Source organism: Crotalus tigris, unplaced genomic scaffold (assembly GCF_016545835.1).
Source record: "Crotalus tigris isolate CLP2741 ecotype Arizona unplaced genomic scaffold, ASM1654583v1 scf7180000018362.849699, whole genome shotgun sequence".
Lineage (NCBI taxonomy): Eukaryota > Metazoa > Chordata > Lepidosauria > Squamata > Viperidae > Crotalus > Crotalus tigris.
In genome coordinates this window covers 593,378-610,368 of record NW_024096965.1, presented here as the reverse complement: position 1 = coordinate 610,368, position 16,991 = coordinate 593,378, and the positions used below count along the sequence as shown (strand labels likewise).

The 16,991-nt window shown below is 38.3% G+C and overlaps 1 protein-coding gene across 8 annotated transcripts in view; it reads right to left on the bottom strand.

Annotated features, from left to right (window-relative positions):
• WDFY3 (WD repeat and FYVE domain containing 3) overlaps positions 1-16,991 on the bottom strand; it is a 176,677-nt gene that overhangs the window by 66,882 nt on the left and 92,804 nt on the right. For all 8 annotated transcript variants that reach the window (XM_039350899.1, XM_039350896.1, XM_039350897.1 and 5 more), the window contains 8 exons: positions 13,040-13,220; positions 11,948-12,162; positions 11,011-11,123; positions 9,454-9,685; positions 7,637-7,737; positions 6,028-6,246; positions 4,862-5,043; positions 1,863-2,094 (listed from right to left, as the gene is read on the bottom strand). In XM_039350899.1, the coding sequence (XP_039206833.1) occupies positions 1,863-2,094; positions 4,862-5,043; positions 6,028-6,246; positions 7,637-7,737; positions 9,454-9,685; positions 11,011-11,123; positions 11,948-12,162; positions 13,040-13,220 (1,475 nt within the window). The remainder of the gene's footprint in view (positions 1-1,862; positions 2,095-4,861; positions 5,044-6,027; positions 6,247-7,636; positions 7,738-9,453; positions 9,686-11,010; positions 11,124-11,947; positions 12,163-13,039; positions 13,221-16,991) is intronic.

Here is a 16,991-nt window from a genome sequence, read left to right as displayed (position 1 = left end):
GAGTTGCTTAGCAATGGATAAAATTTATCCACGTCATGCAGCCTTAACAATACAACTAGTTCAGTGGTTCTCAACCTGTGGGTCGGGACCCCATTTGGGGTCGAATGACCATTTCACGGGGGTCGCCAAACATGCAGTCCGCCATTTTTTTCCCCTTTTCCTTAGCTGTGCTACTCCCTTTTATTCTATTGGCTTTTGAAAGCCAATAGAATAGACTCTCTTGAATAGAGTCTAATTCTATTGGCTTTCAAAAGTCAATAGGAATTGTCCAGGCTGTCTCCGCCCTGCTGAGCCTGCCAAAAGTCTCATTCTGCAAATGGTGCTGTACCAGTTGAGTAGTCCTCGACTTACGACCAGTTGGGGGGGTCGCGGCATTAAAAAGGTTGAGAACCACTGAGCTAGTTGCTATGATAAATGAGCTGCAAATTTCCCTCCTTTCCAGTTGGTCTCACCCTACTCTGTTTTGCAATGGCTCAGTTGTTTTCCTCATTAAAAACAAAGCTCCAGCAGTAGGTTGGCCCAATTACAATTAGAGGGACTGTGTATGAAATATTGTCCTCTCCCAACAAGGCAGAACTGCTAGAAGAGACACAAGAATGGGAAGAGTAAATCTCTGGTCCCAGTGACAGACCCAGATTCAATTCAATCTTGCATCATTATCCTAGATCATGTATATTTGTCTTAATTCATCTGTTTTGCACCCACTCCTCCCATCTACTTATCTGTCTGCAGACTGGAAGAGCAAAACCTAGGTGGTTAATTCTTAACATCTAAATTCAAATGACATACAAAAAACCTAAACAAATCATATTTTTATACGTAGTCCTCACTTCCTGACCACAATTGGACTAGCAACATAGTTAGGTGCCCCAATTGCTAAATGAGCACACTGGACTTAAAAGCAACTTCCACTTTGTCGTTAGGCAAATCACAGTAGTCATTTGGTGAGACATTGTTATGTGATTGAAACTTGCAATCTCACTACTGTGTTTTCCATTACTTCTGTTGTTGGTTGTGAAACGCACAGATGGCAGTTGTGACTATAGGAAGCAGCAGTTACAACTGTTGTAAACAACCACTTGCAATGTTGAAATATGTATATTTTAATTAATTTGGGCTTTAGTTCAGATTTGAACATGACACAAAGCCCATCATACAAACCTGAAGATTGCATTTAGCCAGTCAGTATGATATGTAAAAGCACCCTAAAATGGTGCATAAGTATTAATTAAATTTATTAGTGTATTTTTTATGAAAATTGCTACTTCCAAATGCATCATCCTCAAATATTTAGGGCCACAGTTTCTAGTAGATGCAATTTGTAAGACCTTTGGTCAAAATATCAATCATATTCTTATATTTCACTTTAGAAACATTTAAGATTCAGGCCAAAACAATAGTATAATCTCTTCATGCCAATGTCAAAAATGGATTAGCTGTCTCAGCCCAAGGAGCAAATTAAGAAAGAGATAACATTCTGGAGAAAATAATTAAAGGTGAAAGATAGTTTTTTTGAGACACACTTCTCAAATTGTTATTATAAAGAATAATCTTTATTCTTGTTTTCCATATAATCTCAGAAAAACTAATCTTACACTTTCAAACCCATTTACTCAGAAGCCTCTTGGCATTACACCTAGTAAAATCAGCAGTAGATTCTGGATCAAACTATCTTCTGTACATCTTCCACTTTTTATCCTGAAGCCGAAACTAAAATATTTTTGAGGAATAGCTTCTTGCCCCTTTTCAAAATTCTATCAAGATACTGTGCTTTTTTTGGGGGGGGGGGGGGGGAGGAAGATAAATAGTCAAAAAGTCGAACCTTTAAAAAAGACATTTAAATTAGGATTTGTTTTACTTACAAGGCATATATACAGCTTGGAAACTTCCAACATAGTTTGGACCAAGTTCATAAATCGTGCTAACGCTTGATGGAGGTAAGACTTCTTCTAAGAAATGGGTTGGTCCCAATCGCCAAACGAGTGAGGAGAGCTGTCGCTGGGCAGGCGGTGTGCCTATATAGGCATAAACTGTACTAACTATTGGTGGATTGGCACAACTTGAACCGCCAGGGCTACTGTGAATATAGTGAAACTGTAAAATACGTTAATGCAAGACTATGATACCTATTCTATAGACAAATAAATTTACATGCTCTACCTATGATTAATCCCCATAGGCTGCCACCAAACCATCTTGTTTTTTTTCTACCATCCTGCTCTGTTTACATAAGAAATCAGCAGAACTAGCACCATATGTAGTTTATTTTGACATTTCTATGTGCTAAGAAAGGAAAGGAAATGTTTATTCAGGCTCCTGTCCAATTAAAAATATACATAATCTAATTATAAGCTTTTTAATCTGAGGCAATCTTCATGTATTAAGCCTGCATTTAAGAGGGTTAATGTACTGTATAAACATATCCGTACTTTCAGATGTATTTAAGGAGAGAAATTTATTTTTGTTGGCCTCAGACAATACCACCAAGGATAAGACATACAGGTAGTTCTCTATATATACCCCTCCCCCCTGGTGGCACCCAAAGTATTCTGCGCCCCCTCATTTTCATGCTGGAAGAGAGGAAGGAGCAAGGTGCCTGCAGGATCATTTGTAAGATTGCAGCACAAAACACAAGAATCTGATCAGCTAAAGTTCAATACTAAATTGGTGCCAGATAAGGATCAATGAAATTCTTAAGAGCGTTTGTGGTAACATGATGATTCTAAAGTGATGGTGCACTTAACTCCGCACCCCAGCTCTGTCTCCTACGGTGCCCTCTGTTACACATTTTGATATATTTTATCTAATATGTTATTTTATAGGGAGATCATTCATTTCTCCTAAGGAGTAACAGGAGGCAAGGTTTTCTCCTGATTGGATTAGCATGGATAACCTCTTCTATTTCACCCATTGGCATGGGACACCTTTTACTTAAAGATAGTGGAGGAGAAGAATCAAATTCTTTCTTCTTCAATTTTGACTAGGCAGGAAAAAAAAGAAGAAGTTGTGGCTTTGTCCCAATTGCAGATCTAGGGCATTAAACAACCTGTTCTTTAACCCTCCCCAAAGCATTTTTAGATGGATTGTGTATGGGAAGAAAACTGGATATTTACTACTCCCCTGTTTTTCTTGTGAATTAGGCTTGTGGTATGGATGGCTTGCTAGTGGCTGATGCAGTCTATTTTTGGTTCTAACATTCTACATGCTGTAAAACAAGGGTCTTCAAACTTGGCCCTCTTATGATTTGTGGACTTCAACTCCCGGAATTCTGGGAGTTGAAGTCCACAAGTCATAAAAGGGCCATGTTTGAAGACCCCTGCTGTACAAGGATACCTAACTGGATGAAACATCCTAAGGAAATGAAAGCCAATTGTCTTTATGCTGGCATAAAAGAAAATCTACTGCTATTAATTCCATGATTGCAGGATATTGGGACAGGAAATTCTGGCAGCCAGAGCAATAACTCTGGCTCAACTTACATAGAGAGATTTTATGGGGTACTTAAAGCAGAAAAAGTTGTTCTAACTACTACATAATAAGTGTATCCCTACTAGCTCTGCAGAATTACAAACAAAACTTTTTATTTCTCAGAAATGCGTAAGAAAACATCTGTTCACATCATGTCTCATATTTCACATAATTATTACTGTTGTTTTGATATATCTTCTCATTTCTATTCATTTTTAAATATCCAGAGCATGTTGCACAACACTGCACACCATACTACAGTATTAAGCAATTATAGTCACTGTTTTAGTTTCTTTGAAGTTCATCTCATAGTTAGAATATTTCTTCATATGCACTGTATTGGTCCCTTGCATTTTTTTTTTTTTTACAAGAAATAGGGAAACCAGATGCCAGTACGGGCTTAGACTACATTGAGCTTTTATCAGTTTTTATTTATTCTACAATGTTTATTGTAAACATTTTGCAATATTGTTATATTTGACCACCACACTGGCTTAAGCTTTCTACTTAATTTTATGTCACTTCTAAATGTGTTATGGTTTCCCAGACTAGGATATTCTTCGAAGACACTCAATTTAATATGGATTAAGCATTGATGTCTTTTATTTAACATCTGCATTTAATCACAAGTCCATTCTGTCTGTTGAAGAATAAGGATAGGAGCAAGCAACACTTCTTCAAGTTGGACTAGGGAACCAACCAGAACAGCATGAAGAGCATAAGAAATCTTTTTAGATATGGCCAAACAATGTAGCTTTGATTTCAGAAAGCCAGATTCTCTCTTCCTCTGAATAGCAATCATCATAGGTCCTGTGATACAAGGACTTTGATGTCGCATGCAAGTACTAAGGGATAGAGCTGGCATTGTGACATCACCATGCATGCTTTGTCATTTTGACAAAGTCTGGACTTGCCACACAAACCCCTGGCAAACATGAACTTAATATCGCAAAGTGAAACAATATAAAAGCTAAAGGTTTCCCCTGGCCAGTCACGTCCAACTCTAGGGGGCGATGCTCGTCTCTGTTTCGTAGCCAAGGGAGTGTAGTCCGAAGACACTTCTGTGGTCATCTGGCCAGCATGACTATACAATGAGGCATGCAGAACATTGTTACCTTCCCACCGAAGTGGTACCTATTTATCTATTCGCATTTACATGCTTTGGAACTGCTAGGTGAGCAGGAGCTGGGGCAAGTAACGGAAGCTCACCCCATCACAGGGCGCTTGGGTCTCAAACCCGGGCTGTCAGCTTTCCAGCTGACAAGCTCAGGGTCTTTAACTGCTAAGCCATTGCATCCCTGAAATAACATAAAGCAACTGCCACCAGCACTTGAGAATATATACTACCATATATACTTTCCAGTAAGGGTACGTGCTATAGACTCTGAATTACCTTTACTGTATTAATCAGCTGTCCATCAATGTAAAGTGCAGCAGTACTATTTTTCAGCATTCCTTTGCTCATTACCAGAACCATGTGATGCCACTGGCCTTCCACTATATGGTCACCACAACGAAAACGAGCACAACAGGGCAGAATCTCATAGCAGGATGATTCCTCATTGAAGTCATCAGCTGGAGACAAAAGAAGACTGGGTGAGAGTTTCAGTGGCCAAAGGTATATTGGCAACGGTCAACCCCAAAAAGAAGGATGCAGTCTGGTATGCACAATTCCCTTTAAAAATAATAGCCCCTGAGTCTGGTACTCTAATTTGGCTTCAAATTTATCAAATGAAAACATTAGAAATTCAGAATACAAAGCAGTTAACCACTTCAATGTCTGCATTCAGTACACCATCACAACAAAGAACCAGATACAGAAAAAAGTTAAGACTACATTAGAATAAATTAATAAATGTATGTTAATGTTAATAGACTATCCATTTCCATTTACTAGGCAAGCCATCTGGAATGGAATCACAGGTATTTAACTTTTACTAGTAGCATCATTAAAAAGCTACATTTGGCTCCAATGCCATACTAGGTAGTTTTTGACTTATGACCGGTCGCTTAGCGACTGATTAAAGTTATGACAGACTTCCTCAGGGATATTAGAACCCAGTTCTGAAGTTCCTTTAGCCAACTCCCTGTGTGGTCATGTGACTGACTGCATGTTGGGTGTTTGGCACAACCGGCCAGGATTTATAGTCATTTGCAGTTCCTTTTTTTTTTTTTTTTTGGCAGAAAGAAAGTTATAAAATGGAGTCAGTCATGTGGGTGACCTAATTTACAACCATCACGACTTACGACTGTGAACAGCAAGCTCCATTTTGGTTGCAAGTTGAGGACTACCTATTTTAAGTTATTGTAGTGAAAGGGGGAAAATCAGCTGAAGAACCTCTTCATCATATTTGGGTTCGATTTCAATAATTGGAAGTTCAGGGTACTCAACAAATTAAGACTTCAAGTTTACAACCTTACTGTTCCAGCTCATCACTTATTCCCCCATGCCACCCATCATAGTTTGTTGGAGCAGGAATGTTATTTCAAAATGAAGCTTGATTGTCCTAAACTGAAAAAAAAAATTGACGAAAGGTCTCTAGGCAGGCTGGTTCTTACCATAATTCTGAAGCAGTTCTTCTTTAGTTGAAACAATAAGGGATCGGTCTTTTACTGAAAGGACGATAGCAAGGCATATATAGTGCTGTTCAGAGCTGTTTGCCCGCCTTACAATTGTAAGTAATCTGATTGGATGATAATTTGGGGCTGTGCTAAAATGTTCCACACAAAACCAACTTGAAAAGCTTAATCCAGATGGAGGTGGGAAAAGCCGTTCTCCTGTAAGAGAAAATGATAGGAAATTGTGAATGCTCCAACACTGGAAGTTTTTAAGAAGAGACCGGATAGCCATTTCCTGCCTGAGACTAGATGACCTCCAAAGTCCCTTCCATTATCATCATCATCATCATCATTATTATCTATTACAGTGGTTCTCAACCTGTGGGTTGAGACCCCATTTGGGGTCGAACGACCCTTTCACGGGGGTCGCCAAACAACGCAGTCCGCCATTTTTTCCCCCTTTTCCTTAGCTGTGCTACTCCCTTTTATTCTATTGGCTTTTGAAAGCCAATAGAATAGACTCTCTTGAATAGAGTCTAATTCTATTGGCTTTCAAAAGCCAATAGGAATTCTCCAGGCTGTCTCTGCCCTGCTGAGCCCACCAAAAGTCCCATTCTGCAAACGGTGCTGCACCAGTTGAGTAGTCCTCGACTTACGACCGGTTGAGTAGTCCTCGACTTACGACCGGTTGGGGGGTCGCGGCATTAAAAAGGTTGAGAACCACTGATCTATTAACTCTTTCTCCAAATTCTTTATATATCTAGCTTAAATATTTTAATCTTGCAGCTGTCTACACAGCTGGATATTATGAATTTCTGGAAGTAGTAAAAATAAAAATATTACTTATACATGATTATATAAAAATAATACATTAGTATAATAATCTTATTCACATCAAACAAATATAAAATATGTAGGGACATAAAATTATATAATGCATTAATGTACCTGGGAATCACTGCCCACATTTCCTGATCGTTACTGAATAGTAAATATCGAAGTGATATGAACAACATATATATTCAATCACAAAAAGGTTTATGAGACTTGTTATTTGTTTCAACTGCTTGCAGCCAATCACTAAACATTTTCCTATATTATTTCCCCTTTTCTCCTAGCGTATGAAGGGAAAAGAAATGTTGACACAATGTATTGAAAGCTCCCCCCCTCTCTTCTTTCCATTTATATACAACCCATTTTCTACACACTTTCAGTGATTTACATCACATAAAATCCTTACAGTAAATCATTCACCCAATTGTTAGTGGATTCAGCTATACTCTAATAATCAGTTAATTTGAGTTGCTGTAACTCTTCTGTCATTTTTCTCTGCTTATGCTTCTCACACTATAATGGAACACTAGCAACCTGCAGGATTTTGCATCTTCAAGTCCTAGTATGAGGTTATATACGAAATGTGAAAATTAAGATCTCACACTACTACTCTCATCTCAGGAAACAATACACAAAATACATCTATCTAAGACAGAATAGAACACATCTGAGCCAGCATGACTGGCTAAAGGAATTCTGGGAGTTGAAGTTCAGAAGTCATAAAAGGGCCATAGTTTCCCACCCCGATCTAAGTGGACAACAACCAAGGACTCACCGGTTCCAATTCCACTGACTACAGTGCCATCAATCAAACCTGTAGTAACAACATTATTGGTTGGTGCATTGTGAGGTGCCAAACTAGGTAAGAACAGGCAACTATGAAAAAGAGATCACTGAATTAGGAAAAATTTCTGAACAATAAATGAATAAACAATAAATAAACTATCTACAGTAAATTAGATCAAAAGCTAGCTCTTTTGTAGTTATCTGGACCTAAAACTGATGACAGTAACATCAATACATTACTAAAAACTGACAAAAATTCATAAATCAAACATTTAAGAAAGTTTGACAAACACCTAAGAAATGTTGAAATCCCTATTTAGAGTAAGAGACAAAAATGGCCTTTAACCTTCAGCTTTTGATAGGAATTGCAAATCAGGGAATGCCAGCACATATAGATTGACTGAATAATAGTGGTACTCATTCACACCCACTCATATTGACACACATGTAGACACACAAATCCTCAAAAGAGATCATAAGTACCGTATATGCCGGTGTATAAGGCGACTTCCGCAAGCGCTAAAATCGGCACCAAAGACGGGGGTTGTCTTATACACCGAGTCGTCTCATACGCCGGAAATACTGGTAGTTTCCGGCGTATAAGACGACGTTCTAGGAATGCGGCTCGGCGACAAAGATGGGGGTCATCTTATATGCCGGGTCGCCTTGTACACCGGCATATATGGTACATAATAAGTAAAAATATCGTAGAAACACTCTCTGAAGCACAAACATGGTGAGGAATAGGAATAAATATCATATTGGGGCTTTCCTAGATGTCACTGTTAAGAGCAGTGATGGAAAACCTGCTCTTTCCAGGTTGCAGACAAGCCCCCAAATCCCTTTTCTGTGGCCCAGAGGACCTTCTCCACCACAATCGCTCAAAATTGCCTGCATGGTTTTCTTGCATTTTGAGGGGGAAATGATAGCAACTTTACCGTAAGCCTAAAATAAAACTGTCATACTTCAAAACTGATAAATAACATCCATCGTCTCAGTTGCACCCACATGCAGGATGTTCCCTCATCATTTTGCATCACTGTTCCATTTAGTGGACCCAAAATATGTTTTCCCGCCTCCCATAAATATTTCCAAATGTCAGGAGACATTTGCCATTTGTTTTTCCACCTGTCTGTTTGATGGTACATTTGTCTCTATACTGGAAAAAACTTGCTGATGTTCTTTGAACAAGACCCAAGATTAACAAACCATGGGAAACATCAATCAGATACAGCTACATCATTCAAAGTCAGTGTGCGTGTTTGTTGAAGGGAAGATTCACACCAAAAGATGGCACAATGAGGACACAGTGGATTATGTCACAATTTTGATATGTAAACACTGAGCTAGAATTACGTCCATGGATCCTACCTCCTTTTTTTGTAAGACAGGAATAACAATATTCTAAGGAGATAATTCAATATTTCAGCATGTGAAATACAAAAAAGTTTATAAACTCACATTATACTTTTACAATCTAAATTTCTTTACGGACCAGTACATCAAAAGTCCAAGCAATTTCCATAAACCACATAATGAAATATATTGAACTTTATATGATCATCAAGTGCCTTTCTAGACTTACACAATTAAATATAAGGGCCATTCTTACTGGGGAAAAAATGTTCTAACACATAAAAAGCAATGCTTTGTGGGGTGGTCCAAACTTAAACTTTGTTACAGAAGAATGTGTAACATCAAAAGCAGCCTTCCATGTCACATTTTATGGTTGTAAAAACCAAAACGACTCACTTAAACATCCATGAAGAACAATAAATTAAGATAAAAGATTTTGCAAGACCGTACCCAAACCCTTCAAGAGAAGTGTCAAATTCAATAAATGCAGGCGTAACTGATGATCCATGAAGTCTAATATCATGTGGGGTTGTCATAGAAACCAAACATTTTACTCTTGTCAAAGGCACGGTGCTTCCTTCAGCTGGCTTCAAAAGACTCTTGCTAATCCTGTAGTGGGTGTCTTCGTGTAAGCTGAACACACAGTCAGTACCAAGACCTTCCATTGATGTCACCATACTGTCTATAGTAGGAATTAAGAAAAAAAGCTGTAAAAAGAAGAGCTGTGCTAATAGCAAATGTGAAAAAAGGAAGAGGTTGAGCTAATGGAGAAAGGAAAAAAAAAAGAGCGATATTGTTGAGCGATATTAAGTCCCACATAATGTGAATAAAATGTGATTCACGGATTCTACATGGATGAGCTATCAGCAATGGACTTATAGGATTCTAAAAATGATTAGCAATTATAAAATCAGTCCTCAAAATGATAATGGAAGTTATAAAAGTCAAGGCTATCCATAATAGACAAAAGAACCAACAAGCAATTTATGCAATTTAAAGCATTTAAATTTTAACCCATGAAATGCCAATGACATCATTCATTGGAAAAGAGTCAAATCCTCCTCCTATGCTGGTTTAATTGGACTGTGAATAAAATCTTATTATTTTTCTTCTAGTTAATTCTCACATTGTCAAAATCTATGTGGTCATTAAGAGACAATATCAACTTGCTGGCACATAATCAACCTATCAGCCATTGCACATCTTAATGACACGTAGTAGCATCCAAATTATTTTAATTTCCAGAACAAGGTCTACCTAAATCCAATTTAGCCACATTCTGCCCGCTATAAATAATCTTTTTCTACTCAGCCTTGTATTGAAATAGAAATTATTAAGTAAACCTCAGCTATTAAAGACACTGGATTAAATGTAGCCGTAATACAGTCAGTCTTTTAATTACAGTTAAAGTATACGTCTTTTCTATTATTATCTACAATAATAGTTATAAGTATCAGATATACAGTACTGTTATTATCCAGTCTTTATTCTATTTATGATTTGAAATCAGATTTTGAAGATGCTTTGAGAACTTAAATTATAAAGTTGTTACATACATAAATTATAAAGTTTATACATAGACCTGAAATGGAAATCCCTAGAAAGACTTAAAAGAGAGACACCACATTGTAATAATGTGGGTTACTTCTGATTCCTTCTCTGATAATTTTTAGAATTGTACTCAATCAGTTTTTTCTATTACTATTCCAAAAGGCCTCTGTAACAATACAAGCAAATCTCATTACCACTCATTCTAAATTTTGCTCAAAGAATTACTGGATTTTAAGAACTGCAGGGGTAGGCAACCTTGGCTCTTTTATGACTGGTGGACTTCAACTCCCAGAATTCCTGAGCCAGCCTGGCTCAGATTGGAAACTCTCCCTTTCCCCTCAGCATGGCTGGCTCAGGAATTCTGGGAGTTGAAGTCCACAAGTCATAAAAGAGCCAAGGTTGCCTACCCCTGTGCTAGAAGAACCTCAGATGCTTTTTTAGTATTTGAAGACTTACTTCTCATCTCTGGTTCATAACTGAGTGAGCTTGGTTTATGTACATGATACCGTTTCAATAGTTTTTTATCCCAGGCTCCACAATTCAGAGGATTTCCCAAACGTAAAAATTCCCTGAAGAAAAATGGAAAGGAAAATAAAGAGAAGCTCCAGATTACTCTGTATTGCTTTTAACTTTAATCTTTAATCCCTTAATCTAAAGGCTTTCACTTGAACTCTTTAATGAAAAAAAAAACTGAAACTAATCAAGGTAAAGCACATTAAAAGTGTCACGTCTGTTATGCATGTAAACACGTCAGTTAAAATTATTCTTCTATTGTTATTTTGCTTATTTATAACATCTATAGCGTACTTTTTGTCATCAGATAGAATGCAAATCATCTAAGCAAAATAGAAAAGTTGCAATCATTTTATGTACACAGGTTGACCTCAGTTTACTACCATTCATTTAGTGATCTGAAAAAGGTGACTCATAACCATTTTTCACACTTACGACCATTGCAGCATCCCTATGGTCAGGTGATCAAAACTGGGGTGCTTGGCAACTGGCTCATACTTATGTCGGCTGCAGTGTCCCGGGGTCTCATAATCACCTTTTGCGACCTTCTGACAAGCAAAGTCAATGAGGAAGCCGGATTCACTTAACAACCGTGTTACTACCTTCACAACTGCGGACGTTCACTTAACAACCGTGACAAGAAAGCTCGTAAAATGGGGCAAAACTCGCCTAACAACTGTCTTGCTTAGCAACAGAAATTTTGGGCTCAACTGTAATCCTAAATTGAGCACTAGCTGTTATTTCCTGAGCATCCATGTGATATCTTGACTTTATTGTGTAGTTTTAGGAACTACACCAAGTGGAGAAGTAGAGAGAAAGGATGGCCCTCATTGGCCGGTTCTGAATGATAACCTGAAGTAAGCCAAACTTTCTCACTTACCGCAGCACCATTGGCTCCAATGTCTGAGAAGCCAACCTTTCAAACATCCTTTGGAGAGGAGGATGCAAAGAGTGGTCTTCATCCGTAAGAGCAGCACTGCATTTCTGCAGAAGACGAGCAGGAAGCCCAGCTTCACACATAACTTGTTGATTCCTTTCGGTATGTACAAGAGATTGCAAGATGTTGGCCACTGCAAGCTGGAGATCCAGTGCGTGCTATAACACATAAGGCAAAAAACACTGTACTTGAATACTGCATATTATACTAAACTGTACATTCTTACTTGAACCATAGATATGGGAATTTTATGCTGGTTACCAGCATTAGGGACATTAGTTCAGCATAGAACAGGCAGATTCCCAGTACAAACTGACAATACATAGGACACCTGGAAGGAGATGTTTTGGGGAAAACCAATGGCAAGATTAGTCTGTTTTCCTCTAAACCAGGGGTCCCTAACTCCCGGTCCGTGGACTAGCACCGGGCTGTGGCATGCCAGAAATTGGTCCATACAAACAAGCGAAGCCCATCCACGGGATGCAGGAAGCATGCGAAGCCACACCCCCTCCGCTCCGCTGAAAAAATCTCTCTCCACAGAACTGATCCCTGGTGCCCAAAAGGTGGGGGGGGCACTGCTCTAAACATCATGCCATTGTGTAATCATGTTGTTCCAGGTACCAACCAAAATACAAACTTTCTTTCAATAAACCGTGCTAGTAGTCTTATCAAATTCCAGACAGAAAATATATCCTAAGATTTTTAAGTTCACTATGTTTATATCAGTATTTCTCAACCTTGGCCACTTTAATATGTGTGGATTTCAACTCACATTACGCTGGCTGGGGAATTCTGGGAGTTGAAGTCCAGACATCTTAAAGTGGCCAAGGTTGAAAAATCCTGGGTCAGGGGTCAGCAACCTTGGCTCTTTTATGATTTGTGGACTTCAACTCCCAGAATTCCTGAGCCAGCTATGCTGGCTCAGGAATTCTGGGACTTGAAGTCCACAAGTCATAAAAGAGCCAAGGTTGCCTACCCCTGCCCTGGGTTATAGAAACTATTAGAATGATACACAGTAAAGCAACAAAGACTCACATCTGGCTGTGTAGTTGACCCAACAGAGACCACAAGGTCCAGCATAGCCAGCATAGCTCCAGGATGGATAATGACAGCATCCAAACTTTGCAGAAGTAGAGTTCCTTTGTGTAACTTTGCATCAGTGGCATTTTTGGAAGGGAATACTGAAGAAGCTTGTGACACTGAATGATATGCCTGTCTAAAGATGAGAAGAAAAAATAACAAACCCTTAACGCACATTCCGCATTAAACTCTTCTCCAAAGAGTTTAATTAAGTACTGAATATTTACAGGCTGGAATAACCATATACTTCATCTATTAATATGCACTGATCTTTGTATTATTACAAATAGCTTACAATTTTCTTTCCCATGCTAATTTGCTCTTTCTCTTATTTTTACAAATATCACAGCGATATCTTTTTTTTCCAGAAGATATTTTTGCCCTAATGATGATATGTCAGCTAGTCCAGATGAGCTATAAACCTGTCTGATAACAAGAAGACTTCTCGTCTAAAGATATTCTCAATCATCCAGGTCATGGTTCTCCCAAGGTGCTTTTTCCAAAAGGCAACTGGACTTAAAATGTTTTGCTTCTAATATTATTATTAATAATAATAATAATAACAACAACAACAACAATAATAATAATAAAGTTGGAAGGGACCTTGGAGGTCATCAAGTGCAACCCCCTGCTCAGACAGGTAACCTTATACCATTTCGGACAAATGGCTGTCCAGTTTCTTCTTAAAAACCTCCAGTGTTGGAGCATTCACCGCTTCTGGAGACAGGTTGTTCCACTGGTTAATTGTTCTAATTGTCAGGAAGTTTCTCCTTAGTTCTAGGTTGATTCTCTCCTTGATTCTCATCTGAAGAACTGAAGAAGCTTTTTGGATGAAAAGCGAAACATTTTCGGAGAAAAAGAAAAAGAACCAAGAAAGTCCAGTTGCCTTTTGGAAAAAGTACTTTTGGGACAGGGGGATTTTTCTTTTATTAATCTGGAATGAAAAGGAAGCTTGCACATCATTCCCATATTGTGTAATACACACTGAGCACAGCCCATATACATTTAGTCCTTGATTTTTAATCATTCGTTTAGGGGCCATTCAATGTTATAACACTGAAAAAAATGACTTATGATTGTTTTTCACACTTACAACTATTGCAACATCCCCATGGTCATGTGATCACACTTCAGGAAGCAACTGGCATATATTTATGACAGTTGCACTGTCCCAGAGTCATGTGATCACCATTTGTAATTTTCCTGACTGGATTTCAACAAACAAAATGGGGGAAGCCCATCTCAATTATCACATGACTGACAACAACTGCAGTGATTCACTTAACAGTTGTGTCAAAAAAGGTCGTAAAATTGGGCAAAGTTCACTTAACAACTGCCTTGCTTAGCAATGGAAATTCTGGTGTCAACTGTGGTCAATACCATGAAGAATTACACAGCTTATACACCTCTTTCTATAGAATATGATCATATTATACTAGATGACACTATTGTACACATAGCTCTATAATATCTAATCCATGGTTTCATTCCATACAGCATTAACCTTGTGAACTCTCAAGCTTCCTCCTTCCGTTATATATTCAAGATGGACGGTATTTAATATTTATTTGTTATGTATATGTAGAGGTGTGGGTCTATACATACGTTGTATATAGTATATTTAGGTGTGTATCATGTATGTTTTTACTTTGAGAGCGGGCAACTAAATTTCAATTTTTGATGTGTGCCGTTGTGCCCACAGTAAAAAAAAATGACAATAAAGTTATCTTATCCAGTTAGCTGTCACAGAATATTATGCAAATAAACAAACAAACAAACAAATAAATGCCAGTCCTATCACTTTTTCATTCAGGGTTCAGCAACATGTTGTCATCAGAAAGCCTGTAACTAGGTATACTGAAAATTCAAAACAATTCCTGCTAATTTTAAGTGAAAACACGGGAAAACAGAATTGTAGCCATAAAAGATAGTGTATACCTCAATTTAAAAAACAACATCTGCCTAGCACTGACCTAATTTTGGTTAGGTACTTGGGGGGGGGGGAGACGGGGTAATGAAGTCATTTTTTGTTACCATAATTTGTCTGAATTAACACACATAGTTTCCTCTAAAGAAATAAAACATTTGCTCTGTAAATAATCACCTGCCCATACATTCATTAACAATGCAGCCCAATTTGATGGCATCGTATTAACCTCAAACTTATTCTGTTCTCTGCTGGTGCACTTTGCGTCATCATCATCATAAAAGTTTGCAGTACTGCACTCTTTCCATTTTGCCTCTATCAGCAACATAGTCAGCATATATTAAATATTGGGGGAAACTAGAAATTGCATTTAGTATCACAAAGCCAAACCAGATCACAAAGCTTTCATTCAAGCAAAACTATGGTTGATTAAAAAAAAGAAAAAAAAGAAAAGAGAAAACAAAAAGACCTAGGTTCAAAGACAATTAGGGAAAACAAATATCCATAAATGTCCAATAACAACTGGAGACAAGAGGAAGCAAGTTGGTCTGTGGGCTGTTCAATGTTCTGGATGAATACAACACAATCAGTTTGCTCCGTGGTGTACATGTACTTCCTATTGATTAAGGGTGATCTAGATCAATGCTCTATGGTTGACTGGCAATATCTCCCTTGTATTGCACATCTAGCATCCTCAAGAATGTGGGTGTTTCTAGGGTAAATGACACAGTGACATTGTATTACTCACATCTACATAGTAACTTGATGGAACAACTCATCTTCTGCAAGATGAAATTCCCCATTGGATTTTGCACTGAAGGAAAACTGAGGCATCTTATCTCACCCTCCAGATCACTAACAGCCATTGGCTTATCTGCAGCCAATGATGACAGGGGACTACCTCCCTTCCAACATTACAATAACTTACCAAGTAGTCATTTGACTTACACCGAAATGAATAGGTGAAACAAAAAATTGGTGAAAAAAATTATCACTGGGTCTACTCTTTGAACCTTTAGGTAAAACAAGAGCATAAGGGGCATTTTCTGATTTCTATCATTTCTATGGTCGGATCCCTTGCCCTATTTTGTTAAGTGTTGGCCATTTGTGTGCTCCCCTAGAGCAGAGATCCCCAACCTTTTGGGCACCAGGGACCAGTTCTGTGGAGAAAGATTTTTCCATGGACCGGAGAGTGCATGCTTTGGCTGCTGCCTGCATCCTGCAAATGGGGCTTTGCTTGTTTGTGTGGACTGGTTGCTGGCATGCCACAGCTCTGTATTGGTCCACAGACCAGGGGTTGGGGACCCCTGCCCTAAAGTTTAGTGCATTGAAAGTAATACTTTAAAAAGCCAGTGTTGCTCACACAGAGAGAAATATTTATTAAATGGGTGTTCCACACTGGAGGTGGCTTCTGTATTGATGGCAGACCCCATCTCCCAGCCCCCCCCCCAGCTCTCTGCTCTCCATCCATCCATCCATCCATCCATCCATCTTTTTGGTTATCATACAATACTGATATATTTTCAAGTTGTGTTCCTTTTTCATTGTTTTGTTTTATAGGTTCCATTATTTTACTTCTGTTCTGCTTATGTTCTCCTTTCATTCCCACCTTTTTATTATTGTAAGCTGCCTAGAGTAGCCCCACAGACAGCAAATACATTTAACAAATAAAATTATAAATAATACGTTTTATTAAGGATGTTTCTGTGCACTCGACTTTCGAAGTAACACTATCTCTACTTCTTTAACACTTTTTAAAAAGCATCTGCTAACTTCTGGGAACTTTTATTTGACAGTTAGAACAATTAACCAGTGGAACAACCTGCCTCCAGAAGCGGTGAATGCTCCAACACTGGAAGTTTTTAAGAAGAGACAGGACAGCCATTTGTCCGAAATGGTATAGGATTTCCTGCCTGAGCAGGGGGTTGGACTAGTCACTAGATGACCTCCAAGGTCCCTTCCAACTTATTATTTATTCAT